A 17,174-nucleotide genomic window follows, 5' to 3' on the forward strand; every position below is an offset into this window, starting at 1 on the left:
CGATTGTGTAAATAAATCTGTTTGGGCAGAGAAATTATTATGTGTATAAGTTAGAAAGAATAATAGCATTATTCACGATGGAGTATAAATTTCAATGGCGATTTTAAAATCGAAAGTTACAAGTTTTGATCTATATCTTTCTAGCGTTTGAAGCGTCTGAAGAAGGTAACGGGACGTTTCGCCCCTATTGACGGTTCGCGCCGAGACCATTCGCCCCCAAAGACCTTTCGCGCCGAGACGTTTCGCGCCGAATTTAATCTACAGTGTCTATATGGATAACGATATATTACGATGTTTTAAGATAAATATTTATACATAAGGTTAATATTGATTTTATTAAAAAAATGTTCTAAAGTTACTAAAAAAGTTTTCATGTTTAAATTGTTGAAATAGGCTTATACCATAATTAAATGTATAATTATCCATGTGCAGATATAATTATGTTTATTCAGCAATCATAATTCTCTGATTCAGTTTTGTAATTAAGGTGTTATATAATAACTATAATTTGGAGACTCTCCATGTTAAGATAAAGAGGAGAATTAAAATTATGAGACGGGTGTCAAGTTCATTTTACCGTTGCTCTATAGGACGCACACTGACTCCAATTTTCTTTGTGATTTTGAGTAATGCTATATAAGTACTTATCAAAAATATACTTATCAACAGGAGTTCATAAAAAAAAATCAGGTCTGACAATTTCTTTTTTTTTTTAATTTTAGAGGCAAAATTATCTCAATCAGGTCTTCAGAGTGTCACGTCTTTAGTATATTGATTGAACCAATGGACTGGATTAATATAACACAGTAAAAAAGTAATTAAGAAGTTAATAATTGCTGTTAACAATTGATAATTACCGCATAATCAATTAATTGATCTTCGGCGCGAACCGTCGAGGAGCGAAACGTCTCAGCGCGAATGGTCTTTCGGGGCGAACCGTCCCGCACTCTCTGAAGAACACCGATTGTCTACATGTGGTGGAGGCTGAGGATGAGTTAGGGGGAAAATAAATTTATAAATTGGTTGTATAGGTAAGACAAAGCTTTAAATTGGGTCAGAAAGTATGAGAGATACTTTCAATTTTACTTTAGAGAACGTAGAGGTCAACATTTCGCAGAATAATGTTAACTTCAGGGGGAGTGAAGTTTGGCGGGAAATACATGCACATGTTGGGGTCCCTGCCTACAGAGTACTTTGTACTTTATATACACTACTTTGCAGTGTAATTTTACATCCATCTGGGCTCTTAATAATGGGAAGATATGCCTAAATAATGATTCAATTGGATACTGCATATGCTTGCTTCTGGGAATTATGTAGAGCAAACTTGTTTAACTTTGAGAAGTAGGTCAAACTGATTTACTTGCATCAGTTACTTAAAGAATGTGATCTCGTAAAACCATGGCATTGCTAGCAACTTCTTTTTTTCACTTGTAAAATGGTTAACAGAAGTAGAACCAGAATTCCAGGATGGATACCTGTAAACTGTGAAACGAAATCAAAATGAAACCAAATGAATCCAATTGAAATGGCAGTCTTCGACAAATCCCAGGAGTCTGATGCCTGGGACCTGGTAAAGTTGGAAGCGGGCATGTGGAAATCATTAACTTGCAAGCCTGAAGGGCATGTAAAATTGGAGGCTTAATCATAAAGATTATTTATAACGATATGCTTTCACTTTTGATTTGAGTTATCAATTTATTCATAAGACATATCATTTTCATTCATGAAGTACATATAAAATTAAATAATATCAATATCATTAAATGTACTTAAGGCCAGCATTTTTTTTTTTAGGTTTACAAACCTGTCGCTCGAGTTTTTTAATTTTCAGAAAAAAAATAAAATTGAAAAAAACAGAATTTTTTTTCTTTTCAAATGTCGAATTTGAGTCAGGATCAAGATTTCAAATTTACGAACTCGTACTTCCGGTTTAAGATAAACATGGCAGGTAAATAAAGGTAGACCTGCATAGTCCATATCATCATCATAGCTTGGTTTAGTGTAAAATTTTTTGATAGGAGTGCAATTCAAAACGTTTCACTCGTTCAGAGGAAAATAAAATGCTGACGACTTTGTTGCACAATAACATGTTGGTGAGATAACTCTGTATCCGTATTCAAAAGTAAGTGCATGTAAATTAATTTCCTCCCACTGGTTAAAAACTGCCCATGGTAGCTATAGCCAGAGACATTGTTTAGGTCTCTGTTATAGCCTACAATCTAAGCAACATTCTGTAGAAAAGATCGCTTATGCATCAGATGTATTGAATAAAACTATTGGTGAAGTGAAGTCCAATAAACAATAGCCTAAAAAAATGAAATATTTAAATTATTGAAGAAAAAAGTATATACCAATATAAACAGGCATGTATTGTTTTTGAATGTGGCAGCCAGAAAAATTATTTTACACTAAATTGAAGAAATTTTGACCCCCTCCCCAATACTCCGTCTGTTATACGATAGGAATATTTACTTAAGGTCTCAAGTATATTTTTTAAAACAATTTCTACACATTCATGTAACACATATTTAAAAAAAAAATGAAGATATACATATATTAAAAGACTTTTAAAAGATTTTTTTTTTTTTAAATTTGTATTTTGAACAACATCTCGAAATTTATATCACTGCATGGCCCCAACTGGCAGACAATGAAATAAACAATTTAAGGTTCTACCTTCCTATTTGTAACCATTGTGTGACCAGTGGCAAGGAGCTTGTTAGGAGAGTATAAAAAAAGAGGCAAAAATAAATGTACAAAAGCTGATAATTTATACCAAAAAATTATTATTTTTTTTATTTCTTCCTCCTAAGGGATTTTTTCATTCTGGTGTTCGTAAACCTAAAAAAATGCTGGCCTAAAAGTGTTTTGATTTACCCATCTAAAATGAAGCACAAAATAAAATTTTAACGACAGGATTTTCTACGGCGATTTCCAAGAAACTTTCGCATTGGAGATACAAAAAGTGTACAGGTTTAAAACAAATAATGGTGAAGCGTGACAATAGATGCTCTCAGGAAAAAATGGATTTCGGATCATTTCCTTGGGAGAAAAAGGCAAAAAAAAAGGAATTTTTTTTAATTACTTGATTAAATTTTGGGCATGTAAATATTTGTTCAGGCTAGTTTAATTAGTTTAATAAGATTTGGTGAAGACTGAAATGAAAAAACCATACCAGAATCAAAACCAAGCAAAACATACCATACTCTACATTGGTGACAAGTCAACAAATTGCAGACATTATAATTATTTGTCAAAATACTATTAAATTTCGCTTAAAAGGGTTATTCAATCCATACAGTTAAATAAAAGTATTTTGAAATTTTGATTATCAAATATTCAAGAACTTTATGGGATGCATGCCTGGTGTGTCCTCCTTTCCTGAATCTACTGTTGGTAAAATGAAATCTATCAAATGTCAGGTCAGTGGTATATTAAATTTTGGGACCAGTTGCCCAAACGGGATATATAGTAGTCTCTTTGGGATATAAAACAAATTGAAATATAGATTTACAGTGCAACTTTCATTCAAGTGCAGTGGACTGTGGATATCAGCTTCAATAGCTCATTGGTTAGAGTACTTGACTAGTAATGCAGGGGCCCTGGGTTCATTTCCCAATCCAGCTGAAACTTTCTCATTTTGATTTACTTTCTTTGTTGTTGGGAATCCCTGGACTAGCAGGTAGTGATGGGAATTGGTAAGAATTTCATGATCGATGATAGGGCTACTGTATATAACTAATATTATCAGTTATAATTGGACATTTACAAAGTCTGTTCTATCTAGTCCAGCTGGTTTTTCGTTCATTTTGTAGAATCCTACGTATGTCCATACCCGGAAATGAGCATTGTTACCCGGGTATGAATACAATGTCTGTTCGTCTGCGCCATTATGATACACAAATAAGTTAGTAAACAAGTCGCGGCTGGAATATTTGGCTTAAAAACTATTATGCTTGTAAAATAAATCAAATAACACGATTAATTGGAATAGAAATTTTGTAATCGAGCGCTTGGATTATGCCAACAATCGACTGATTTTTTATTATAATCAATGATTGGAACACCACTACTCGCAGGTAAAAGTTCTGCAAGGTTCAAAACAATTTGGGCTGTGAGTCTTCAAGAATGAAGATAATTTAAAGAGGGAGGAATGTAGTGGTTTGGGATGCATGATCTACATTTGATATTGGCCTGGATATCTCAGTGATTGGAGCACCTGACTAGAAATGCAGGGATCAGAGGATCCATTCCTTGTCAAGCAAAAAATTCTCTCCTTCAAAATTCCTGTTGCATTGCTAACAATTGAGTGATCAGGTGTTTGACATGATTTACATATTTGAGTGCAGACATTATTATATGATTGTTGTATTTGACACTTAAGAAAGAAATCATTCTAGTCAATATTAGTTGTAATTCAGTTCAGCGATTAGTTTAGATTTAATTGTTTGATCTTAACTATTCTCAAATTTCAAATGTAAAAAATTGTTTGGGATTTTGAAAAGTAGTAGTTAATTGTATGAAATCTCACAGATAAAAACTTAGAAAATGTCTTTCTTTATATATAAAAAAAAAACTTTCCTGTTTTTCAGATAATGGCGTCAAATGGGTATGTATCATGGTAAACCTTAATGACTTTTACACCTCACAGTTAATGAAATCCCTATAAGTATAATTGATTTCCAAGACTAAAGACCCCATCTAAGATTTTTTTTCCTCATGTTCAACAGTACAACTTGTCCAACCAGGATGTGTCAGTGTCTTTCAAAATCTTAAAGTAAATTTTTAGTTCCTTTTAGGAAATTCAATATCTTTTTTAATCTGACACAAGTGGTGTCTGGGTTAGATTTTGAAGTTTTACTCTACATTGATTCAAATAAAGGGCACAATAAGCATTTTTAACACCTAGGGTAATAAAATTATTGTATTGGCCCAGGAAAAGTATTAAAGTTACTTTCACTGAAATTTTAAGTTGAACAGAGTGCAGAACATTATATTTTGAAGTTAATCCTGCAGGTATAATGTATGATGAAGGAATTCAGTTTAGAAGTTGCTTTACCTATTATGGCAATAAATTTGACAGAAATTAAATACATAGTTGTAGACACAACGTCTTGTAACAATATTAGGTAACAAAGATTTAGATAAAATTTATAATGCCGTGGTTTATCATTGATGTAATATGGGTTTACTGGTACCTGTGAATTAACTATTACAGAGATTTAGATAGCTGGAACCCTATGAAGGATGACCATCTGAACGAAGAGTTTAATAAATATGACAGAGGACATGGTAAAGACATGCCAAAGAGAGGCCCAGATCGCTATGGGTAAGTAGAAAAAGAGGAATTTATATACTGTTGAACTTTAGTATCTGGAACTTTGATATCTGGAATATTGATGATTGTCGGAGTGAGATTGGAGTCTCTATCACTTTTATATTTTAATCTTGATATTTGTCAACTCTTTGATATCCTGACGTTTTTGCTCAGTCCAACTGAGTTTAAGATAATGACCTTTGACTATGTCAGTATAAAGTAGATTAACATTAAGTGAATTTAAGCTATAAGTTGCAATTAAGATTTTGATAATATCCATAGCTTGTGGTGGTGGTGGTGGGGGGGGGGGGGGGGTAGGCAGGGAGAGACTTTGTTTCAATTAATTTTTGTGTCTATTTTAGTGGTGTTTGGCTTTAATTCACTGCCCCCCCCTCCCCAAGCTATGTTTAATTTTGGTGTCTTTATTTTAGTGGTGTGTCCCTTTATGTCACTGGAATTCCAGATGAAATGACGGAAGTAAGTACAAGACGTAAAGTATGTAACCTTTACGCTCCCAACCTGGTGTTTTTCTGAAATTGTAACCTTTACCTTTAAACGAAATGGTAATTTATTAGTGGTGTTAATTAAGGGTAGCAATGCTAAAAGAAGTAAATCTGTATAGAGTTCTGTGCAGAATTTTGTACAGAAATGAAATAACTGTTGAAAAAAATTAATTTGCAGGAAGGGCTGGTAAATTTGTTTAGTAAGGCTGGCACATGTGTGGAGGCTAAGAAAATGAAGTCCAAAATGGAGGGGACTGGGAATACGTATGGGTAAGTTATAGAGTAGTGGGATCAGAACTTGAAAAAAAAAAATGAGGGTCTATTTGATGGTAATTAACCCCCCTCCCCCAAGTTCATTGGAGGGGGTTGTTGTATAAGGTTTAATTTGGCACATAACTTACATTTGTTTGGTAACATTTCCATTATGAGAAAAAATTCTTATTGGAATGTAAAATTCATGAATAAAATTTGACTTGTTTCAGTTTCAGCCATTAGTTTTTAGTTTTTCAGATTTACAGTTCTAAGCAATATTAACTGAGGTCAACTGATAGAAATAAAAATAAAGATTTAAAAAAAAAATGGCTTAAGCTGTATCTTGACTATTTCCAAGGTGCTTGCTTGCTTGCTTGTATTTGTGTTGGAGATAGTATCTTTGAATTGGTTATGATGATTTGGTTTCAGGTTTGTCAAGATGGCGACAGTCAATGAGTGTGAGAAAGCCATTCGCAAATATCATGAATTTCCCATCGGAGACTGCAAGTTACGAGTGAAGTTCTCTAAAACAGACGAGGATCGAAATCGACAACAAAAGCAGAAACAGGTAGAAATCGCATCAGAAATATTTAGATGGTGCTATGTATTTTTATTAAGTGCATCAAATATTTTAAGCTTGTCGTTAAAATGTTTTTATGGAAATTTTTTTCAGATATTAGAGAGTAGATAATTCCATAATTTCTCTTGATGTTCATAAATATTTTTTTCCAATCCTTGTTGCTCCATTTGTCAAACTTCATTGTTTCATTTGGAACTTGAAAAAACTTTGAAAACTATCATGTAAGTTTGTAAACTGAAAACTTTTAACATGGTAACTATCTCATTTAAATATAAATAAGGTTATTTTTGCACTTGCAAATGATTTTGCTAGATTTTGCCCTATTTTCAATTCAACCACATGCGACAAGGGCAAAAGGGTTGTAAATAGAATGGAAGCAAAATTTTTCTGCGGGTGTACTTCAGGATCTACAGGAAAACTCAATTGTAAAGAACTCAGTTATAAGGAAATCTTGGTTAGATGGAATATTTTATCAGTCCCCCATGGTGACTTTCCATTAGATGTGTCTTATGCGGATATTAGAATCTGTAGTTTAGTAGATTAAATTCAATGTTATTTGTGAGGAATCCACTGGAATTTCAATACCAGTTTAGAGCATATTTACCAAGACATCTCTGTTTACACAATGTTTAAATCTAATGAATTTGATTACTAGGAGGAAGAAGAGTTCCTGAGTTCTTTGAGCAGCAACAGGAAGTCTTATTCACGCAGTAAAGCCAGCTCGGGATCGGAGTCAGATGGCAGCGCTCATTTCATGAGCAGGGTGAGTTAATCAATCTCACTTTGAACACAGCTGAGGCTGGCATCGATGTAAATTTTCAAATTTAATTATCAGCCATATACTTCTACCTGTGCTTGCTGGACATTTGCAAGGAAGCTTTTGTAAAAATTATTTCACAAATATATGTAGAAATATGTCTTATACTGACCTCAGGGTTAGAATGGCGCCACAGAAGTTTCAAACTTACATGGAATACATGGGTAAAAAAAAAACATTTAAAAAAATATATATATTTTGTTTTTGCTGAAAACTAGTGCCTAAAAAGTTTTCTAGGAGTTGGGCCAAAATGGCTTTTAGTTATTTTTAACATTTAGGTCCTCTGTTCTATGAAATTCCAATCTAAATCACTGAAACAGATCTTGATTAATTTTTATCCAACGAACTGAATGCATTTAATTTCAGTTTGTGTTGTAAATGTAAATGTTTATCATACAATTAGAAAGTAGAGTGTCACAAGGTTATAGGCATGTGATGTATATTTTAACTATCAAAGCCCTACCTCTCAAAATTCAAAAGATATAAGTTTAAGTAAGGGTTCTGGATATTCTTGAAAAATAGGTCAGAGGTCGAAGGCAAGTGGACTGTAATGCTAGTATTTTTCAAAATTCCTATGACAAGCAGTGTTTGTGCTAATTGGCTCATATTTACCTCATACGGTTCAAAGAATATAGTGTAGGTGTTAGATACAGTGAAAACTGTCAAATCTGACACCTGTGCAATCTGTTTCACTGTGAATTCCAACCTCTATTTCCATTCCCATTTCACTATCTCACCTGCCTGTTCTTTATACTGTATAATCTGACACAGTCTATTTAGACAGAAAATTTGTCTCCCAAAGCCAATTAATTTAGACAGGTTTACTGTATTTTTAAAAAAAGGGCAAAAGTCAAGGTCATGAGATCAGTATCCTGGGTATATTACAAAAGCTATTGCGCCAAGCCATATTTGAGCAAAATGTTAAATTCCAATCTGTTATAGTTCTCAAGACAAAGTTTGACGGATGACAAAGTGATCCCAAAGTGACGCTCTGCTTTGCTGGTGACAAAAAAATTAGGTCATATTAAGGGCCATTGTTTTACATTGAAATTAATTAACATGTAAGAGATGAGAAAATCTTCAGAACAGCAAGGCCACATTCATATTGATTTGCAAACAGCTTTGGGTAGTGTAGCTTCAAGTTTGTTAAAATCATGGTCCCTAGGGGTAGGGTGAGGCCACAATAGGTGATCAAGATTTCAAAAATACAGCAAAGGAGTGACTCAGGCAAGAGTTGTGGCCTATGGGCCTCTTGTTACTGTTCTGACTCGTAAAATTGCTGAGTCAGTTGCAGTGCATTGGGTTAAACACATCTTTGCATTGTTTTGTATATGATCTATATATAGCACAAGGTCAGACCGGCCATAGTTCTTATTCTATGAGCAGGGTAAGTTGTACACTGCATGAAAGCTTGAACTGTTAGAATTGTCTATATTGTACTGTATATTTAAGGATTGAGGTGTTACATGTAAATTGTTGTACATGTCATATAACATGTGATCTTGACCAGATAAATAATACTGACCTTGGCCAAACCATCATTTTAGACAGATCTCTGTTAATGCAATGTTGTTGTTGCCTCTGAGTTTTCAGGCTTTTATTCTGACATCTCATTTCATCATGTTACTGACTTTCAGCCCTTTATTGAGATTCATAGCTATTAATTTTTTTTCTCATTCAGTATTTCCTCATTATTGTGACTGTCTAATAAGTGATTCCAACTTTGAAAAGTATTTTAATTTCTATATCATATAAAATGAAGTCCATGTCCTTTATGTTTTAAGAATGTATATTAAATAAACACTTAAGTCTGTATATGTAGTTACATATTATAAAGGACCTGTATTATTTATTTATGCAAATTAGTTTGGCGTCTTCAGTTTTTATTTAAAGAAAATCTGGTCTGTACATTGCTGCTGTCCATCAGTAAATAGACAATTTTGTTGAGATGTTAGATTTACATATAGCTGTGTGGGTTTTTTTTATCCCCCCCCCCATAAAATGTTCTTTTGAGGGTCATCTACTGTAAATCCACTCGTGAAACAAGAAAATTTTTCAGTATCACCTTAAGACATATGTTTTTAAGAATATCCCATCCCTCCTCTATTGTCATTAATATAAACTTAAAACTTGGTCATCATTCATTTTTTCTACCATTTTACTTGCAGTCAGGGGAGAAAATCATGTTCGGAAAGAACAAAGTAAACGAAAGGTAACTATAAGTAAAGATGAATTTTACTACTTTGTCAATTAATCATTTTTTTTTTTTTTAAAGAAAGGATGTGGTCTTAGTTTATTTTATGAAGCTAAAAATTATATATGAGAAATAAATGAAATTTTCAATTTATAAAAATGAAGCATCAATGATTGAAAGATGTTATTAAACTGAAGAAAGAAAATTATTTTGATGTTAGATCAATGAACATTTACAATGACAATTAGATCATTAATATATATATTGACAAACATTATATAAAGTTACGATAATCAGCCTAATGTATAACTACAAATGCTGAAAGCTTACAGAAAACATTTTATGCATGTATTACAGTATAATATTAATTATCACCCTCTGTACATACATTTTGTAGCCCACCAACCTTGCAAGAAGCTCCAGTGAAGAAACCAGGTAAGTCAGAGGAAATTACAGGTGATTTGGCATGTGCACTGAAAAAAAAAGTTATGCAGTTGCATATTGTTAATTTTCCTATGTTTACTTTTCTGATGCAGAATAAATAATTAAGTATTGGTTGTACACATGGTTGGTTATAGTGTACAGTAAAACAAGCTTATAGCGAAATCCAATGATGAACAATTTTGATTCATTGTAAACAAATTAAGTTACATCAGATACGTTCATAATATGTTTAAAAAAAAAAAAAAACTACAGGGAATAAAAATCACATCGCTGTAAGCATGTATTTATGTAATACTTGTTCACTATGTTTTACTGCATGTACATAAACAGTTAAATTAATTTCTCCAGCAGCAGGAGATGGGCGGCCGGGATTATTAGGGGATTACCCAGGTATTGCTAATGCTTCACTTTGTTCCTCAGTTAAATTATGTTTTTACTTTTCACACCTTGTTTCTGTTTTTATATTTTTTTTTCCTGACTTACTCTTTAATTTTGCTTCATGGATTTGAACGATGTAATCAAATTCAAATTTCACAATGCATGTACTGTTAACCCTCTTACATTATTTAAAGATACATGATTTATACACTGTATACATAAAGAATTTTAATAGGATAAAAATATAAAAGACACATTTTTTTCTCTGGAAAAGTTGAATACTTACCAAAATTTATAAACTTCTTTCCCAGGTAGTAGAGCAGATGTGTTAACATTTCTTGTTAATAATGAGTAAATTTTTTTACGAAAACGTTGAAAAGTATAACAACTTTTAACATTAAGAAATATTAGAAGCTTACACTCGAGACAAAGGTGGCTTCATTGACACAAGGTTATGTTCTGACATTGAGCCAGGGTTATTTGAACAAGGTCAAGGTCACTAGTCTTCAAGACTAATTAGACTAATTAGACATTTAAGCCTGGGCAGTTTGAGGTATAGAGAAAAACAGTAGATTATTCTAGACATGAAAGTTTCGTCACCAGAGGGTGGGTAACAACATTAAGGTCATCTGGACAAGGTCACTGAATATGAAATGTAAAAAAAACTTTTGTGTGTAACTTAATGAAGTAACATTTGAAGATCATGCATGCCCTAAGGGTTGAATATGATCAGGCCCCAGGATCATGAAACAGACTTAGACTTAAGTCAAATTTTCGCCTGTAAAATGTTATTATTTATTGAGTTAATTTCTAATTTTGCAGATAACAACATTTTTGTTAAGCAATACTGTAAAAGAGTTTAATTTTGGCCTGCTTGACTTCTACAACATTTTAGTACAACATAAAAATTTTGTCTTAAGCTTAAGATGTTTCATGATACCGGGGCCAGGTCAAGGTAACAGTTCAGGAATGTCAAATTCTGAAGGTCTCGGATATGTAGAATCCTGAAAGACAAAACTTTGTATTGAAAGAGCATAAGGAGGTCATACTTAGCAAAGATCGCTTGTGACCAAGATGCCATAATTCCAAGCTATGGTAATTGCAAAGAGCAAGGTCACATGGCTTAGAAGTGAAATGTTTTTGGACAATGCTGTTTTTAGTTTCTGGACTGGTTGGTCATTTTTTTTGTACTTGACACAGATGTTGCTCAGGACCAATTATTACAAGTTTCAACAAGTTACATTTCCACAAGATTCAGATTGGGGGGAATTTGCAGCATATTTTTTTCTCTAGAAAGCCAGAGTTCTGTTTTAAGCTATTAGACTGTATGTGGGTTGCACAGTGAGGAAAATTCTAAATGAACAATTGTAGTCTCATTTTCATTAACTTTCTGATGCAAAAGAAATGAATTGCTATTGGTTATACACAGAGTTGATTAGAGTGTGTATTGATTGTTTAACTTTACCAGCAGGAGATGGGCGACCTGGAATATTAGGGGAATACCCAGGTATTAATTGCTCACACTTCATCGTTAGTTTTACACCTCCTTCATTAATTAAATTAATGTTTTTACTTTTCAGAATTTGGTTCTATTTTCATACTTTATTTTTACATTTATGGAGTGTTAACTCGTTGTTTAAAGTTGCTGTTTGGATTAGAATTCAAATATCACCACTCTTATTATGTACAGATACATGTGTATGATAAAAATACATGTAAATACACTCATCTGTAAACAGAAAAAAGTATTTGTATGGATCTTTACATTTTTTCTCTGGTAAAGTTCATAAACTGACTAACATTGTTTACTGATCATACGGATGTATTTTATAAGTATGGTACGCTTTTTCCTGCATGATAAAAAAAAAAGTCTTTAATCAGAACATCATGTAGAATAAACTTTTAAAAAAAAATTACAGATAAAAAATTCTATGTTTGGAAATAGTTAATTTCTTTACTGTAAATTAAGATGCAATAGAAATATTTTAATTTTTACAAAACTAATGCTGCTATGCTTCTCTTTTGACAGGTGCCCTGAGTCAGGTGTCCCCCATGTCTTGTGCAAGGTCAGATGTCTCCACCCCCATTGATCCCTCTCTTTTTCATTCTCCAGGAAGCAGCCACCTGGACATGAAATTTCAGTCCATGGGGCGGAGGCAGGCCACAAGCCCCAGTCAGAATGGTGTCGAGTTCCAAGGCAGTGCTCCTCAGGATTTCTACGAGCAAAATCAGCATCCTGGATATGTTGGGGAACCAAACGCAGGCATGCGGATAGTGTCTGATGGAGAATATAGACATGTTCAGCAGAGAATGGGAAGGGATAACATGAGAGGCTCCCCAAGGGGACATTTTAGGGGAAGGGGTAATATGGGGGGTAATATGGGGAGAGGAAATTATAATAAATATCATGATAACTTTCCCATGTATGGCAACAGAGGTAGGGGAATGATGGGGCCCAGAGGTAGAGGTATGAATTATAATAGAATGGGGCCATGGGGATACACAGATAATCTACAAGGAAATTATCAAGGAGGATATAGAAACCAGGAGCCTTTTTACCATGGACAGAATGTGGGTCCCTCTTACAACATGAGGGGATTCCGAGGGGGAAGAGTGCGCCCAAACAGAGGCAGAGGTGAGGAAAATCTTCAAGTGGAAAGAGTTGTTTTCTTAATTTTTATCCTCATGATGAGGAAAACAACTCTTATTATTGATACTTTTGAAATTCAGTGTAAAGCTGACAGGTTATGGTTCTGTTTTAACATTTTAAAATTAAAGTTATATTGTTTATGTTACATAGGTCAGTTTACGCCCAAACCAGAGAAGAGGATCATGGATCGTCCTTGTGCCAACTGCAAGAAGATGGGTATGTGTTAATGATAAAGAAAAAAATTCAGAAATATTGAATTTTCAGATGATGTTGGTTTTTGCTGCATATTGACTCCAAGATTATGTTACTGTTGACAGGTGGATTCCAGTGCAGTCGCTGTAAGACGCCGTACTGCTCTCAACAGTGTCAGGCTGACCATTGGCCAGAACACAGCCAAAACTGTAAAGACATCAAGTAAACAATCTTATCACCATTTATACATATATTTATAATCAATCAGCATCCTGAACAATTTACTCTTCTGAGCAGTGTGTATGTTTAGATGAAGGGTTAGCTAAATTAGTATTTCTCTTTCAGGTTTTACATATTAGCAACAGTTTAATTTGACATTTGATTAATTTTCGGTAGGGAGCAGCTTGCTGAGGATGAAGTTGCCAGTCAGTTTGAGGTAACGATTGGAGAAGACTCTGTAGTAGAGGTAAGAATTTGATGCATTTGTCTTTAACATGATGGTAGGTGGTGTGCCAAAGAATCATTGACTAGGTGGTGTGTAAAAGAAATCACTGACTAGGTGGTGTGCCAAAGAATCATTGACTAGGTGGTGTGCCAAAGAATCATTGACTAGGTGGTGTGCCAAAGAATCATTGCCTAGGTGGTGTGCCAAAGAATCATTGACTAGGTGGTGTGCCAAAGAATCACTGACTAGGTGGTGTGCCAAAGAATCATTGACTAGGTGGTGTGCCAAAGAATCACTGACTAGGTGGTAGGGCTGTTACGGTTGCAAAATTTTTCAGATTGGGTCGGTTCTGTAAATTTTCGGTTCAGTTTCGGGTTTTTCAGTTCGGTTATTTACCTCTATTTTAAACCTTAATTTCATGAATTTAATATAAACATTCTTTTTTTGTTACGTAACATTCACCTTTTAAACAAATCTTATCCATGTAAACGTCTTAATGTTGATGTTTAGGACTATTAGGCTGACTATAAGTTACAATCTGACCATTCTTGCTTGTTTTGATAATTATCTAATCCTTTCGAGACAAGTGTTTTGTCATGGAATGAAGTATAATTCAGTTGTGATGTTTATTTATCACTTATCATCATCATTCTTTTGATTTTGACACCATTTTTTGTATAAAACATATCCTTAATATATATTAACCAGACCGGAACCGAAATCTGGAAAAATTTAACCGAAACCGAACCGAACAACGTGGACCACGGTTTTCGGTAATTTTGGGGAACCATGACAGCCCTACTAGGTGGTATGCCAAAGAATCATTGACAAGGTGGTATCCCAAAAAAATCATTGACTAGGTGGTATCCCAAAAAAATCATTGACTAGGTGGTATGCCAAAAAAAATCATCTCCCTTTCTTCATAGTTTAGCAAAATTTATTAATTATAGCAAACCATATACTTGCCTTCTTCAAGTTAATTTTGTTATTGAAGTATATAGTTCTAATAGAAATAGTACGTGTAAGTCCCTTATTTTTCACTGTGAACAAGTTTGATGAAATTCAACATTTCTAATCAGAATTTCTTATCCTAGTTTTATGGGTAGGTGTTAACTAATGCTTATAAAGTAATGGGAAAAAACTACCATTATTGTCCCCCGCTTTCACTGAAAGTGGGGGATATTAATTTGGGTCTGTCTGTCCGTCCGTTTGTATTTCTGTCTGTCTGTAACACTTTCGTTTCCGCGCGATATCTCGAGAACTCTTTGAGCTTTCACAATGAAATTTTGCATAGCAACTCCCTATCGCCTAAAGAAGAACTGTATTGATTTTGAGGTCAAAAGGTCGAAGGTCAAGGTCATAACTTCATAAATTCTGTCTGTTTTAACACTTTCGTTTCCGCGCGATATCTCGTGAATTCTTTGAGCTTTTTTAATGAAATTTTACATGACAACTCCCTGTGGCCTCAGGAAGACCTCTACAGATTTTGAGGTCAAAAGGTCAAAGTTCAAGGTCATAAATTCATAAATTCCGTCTGTGTGTAACACTTTTGTTTCCGGGCCATATTTCAAGAAGCTTTTGAGCTTTTGCAATGAAATTTTATACCATAACTCCCTATAGCCTCTCTCGCCCCTCTCGAAGTGTCCCACCCCTAGATAGAAAATGATAAATGTCCTACGGACCCGGTTTAACGATAGAATGCATTTCGTGTATTGTCAATGTCACAGAAGAAAATACGGGAGATAACTCTAACTCAGTTCATTTACTATGAAAAATCCCGAGTGTTCCAAATGTCAACATGGTGTGTAAATTTGAAACAAGTAAAAAACGTCGGTGAAAAAGTGTTGAATTCTTCCATAATATGGATTAAATTTTTAGATGAAAGGTATTTACAGTCTCAAAAAGGTTTGTTATGATTAATTTGACTGTTATTTTCAATGCAACTTCATTAATTTCCTCCAAAATCATTTCGGAGCGATTCTGCAATTTTCTGCTACATTACGGGTATATGGGGGGCATTCTAACTGTGGTGAGGGTCATCCCGAGACACAGTTAGATTATTCTAACTACGCACCCCATTTTTTATTTTATTTATTTATTGTATTAAAAGTCGCTTGGCACTATTTTTAGCACAGGGGCATGTGGAGTGTTTTAATAATTACGTATAATACAGGTTGTCGGCGGACTTTATATTCTAATTACATATATTAGAACTGTTTAGTAAAGGCTAAATAAGACACCATGTATTGATTAAAATTTTGACAATATCGAACGTGAAAATAAACATTATATGTGACTTAATGTTTGCATTTAATTTCTTGTATATTCAAGTGTCTCTGTGGTCTAATGATATGATGCTCGCTTAGCAAGCGAGAGGCCAGGGTTCAATCCCTGGATGATTCTCTTTCTTTTTTAAATGTTTTTTTTTTTTTCTTTTTTTTTTTCTTTTTTGGATTTACTAAATGATACTATTCAACATGTGAAATGAAAAAGTTATGATGTCTGGCGTGTACAAACTCATAAAATCATTATTACAGTGTGATAAATATTCTGTATATATTAAAAAGAATCTTCCATGTACACATATTAAAGAATAAGCAATCAAATCTTTATATCCATATTAGCTTTTTTTAAATTTGCTTCAATATACATGTATACATTTAATAATTCTACAAATACAGGGGGGCAGTGTGACCCCCCCCTCCCCCCCCAACTACACATGCTCTTCTTTTTTCCCTAAGCGGGGGACACAAATTCTCTGAATTAGCTTGTTTACAGCTTGTATTGCTTTAAAGTTGATAATTGTGAAATGATTACATGGAGGGATTTGTTTGTGGTTTTGATATATGGATTATATTCCTTTTATTATTTTCTGGTTTTTATCAGAATTCTCAAAAATTTTGCAGGAAATGAAATCATATGCCAAAAGTATTATTCAGGAACAGTATGGCTCTGTAAGTGGTTGTGCAAAATCACCACAGTCTAGTCAACAGATCACGCCAAATCGGCAGAGAGCAAGTCAGCCGTCGCCAAAACAAAGCAGTTCCTTTTCATCCATCAGGGAGCCGAAACAGGAGTCTAGTCAACAGGTCACACCAAACAGAGCAAGTCGGAGTCAGCCATCCCCCAAACAGAGTGATTCCTTGTATGACAGGGAGCCCAAACAGCAGTCGGGTGTAACCCCAGTCCAGAATGCCAGCACTCCATCACCACATGTACTTCCTCAAGATGGTTAGGCCAAGTTCTGGGCATTTTATATAATATGATACAATATAATTATTGTGTAAGCTGCAGTAGAATTTTTTTTTTATTTTGAGAAATTATTAATATTTCATACTGCTTAAAAGGATGAAAAAGTAGAAGAGTGAACATTTCAGTTAATTATCAATTTAGTGAAAG

At 33.9% G+C, this 17,174-nt stretch overlaps 1 protein-coding gene across 1 annotated transcript in view; it reads left to right on the top strand.

The window, feature by feature from the left end:
• Positions 1 to 4,598: 4,598 nt before the first annotated feature.
• LOC133180425 (tudor domain-containing 6-like) overlaps positions 4,599 to 17,174 on the top strand; it is a 30,830-nt gene continuing 18,254 nt past the window's right edge. Inside the window, exons 1-14 of the mRNA XM_061314955.1 lie at positions 4,599 to 4,612; positions 5,222 to 5,332; positions 5,752 to 5,797; positions 6,002 to 6,093; positions 6,505 to 6,643; positions 7,311 to 7,418; positions 9,641 to 9,684; positions 10,064 to 10,101; positions 10,462 to 10,500; positions 12,518 to 13,123; positions 13,289 to 13,354; positions 13,456 to 13,552; positions 13,727 to 13,796; positions 16,682 to 17,006. Of these exons, the coding sequence (XP_061170939.1) occupies positions 4,599 to 4,612; positions 5,222 to 5,332; positions 5,752 to 5,797; positions 6,002 to 6,093; positions 6,505 to 6,643; positions 7,311 to 7,418; positions 9,641 to 9,684; positions 10,064 to 10,101; positions 10,462 to 10,500; positions 12,518 to 13,123; positions 13,289 to 13,354; positions 13,456 to 13,552; positions 13,727 to 13,796; positions 16,682 to 17,006 (1,795 nt within the window). The remainder of the gene's footprint in view (positions 4,613 to 5,221; positions 5,333 to 5,751; positions 5,798 to 6,001; positions 6,094 to 6,504; positions 6,644 to 7,310; positions 7,419 to 9,640; positions 9,685 to 10,063; positions 10,102 to 10,461; positions 10,501 to 12,517; positions 13,124 to 13,288; positions 13,355 to 13,455; positions 13,553 to 13,726; positions 13,797 to 16,681; positions 17,007 to 17,174) is intronic.

The sequence above is a fragment of the Saccostrea echinata genome, unplaced genomic scaffold (genome assembly GCF_033153115.1).
Source record: "Saccostrea echinata isolate AGI-Se365-2 ecotype Australia unplaced genomic scaffold, CSIRO_AGI_Sech_v1 ptg000006l, whole genome shotgun sequence".
Classification (NCBI taxonomy): domain Eukaryota; kingdom Metazoa; phylum Mollusca; class Bivalvia; order Ostreida; family Ostreidae; genus Saccostrea; species Saccostrea echinata.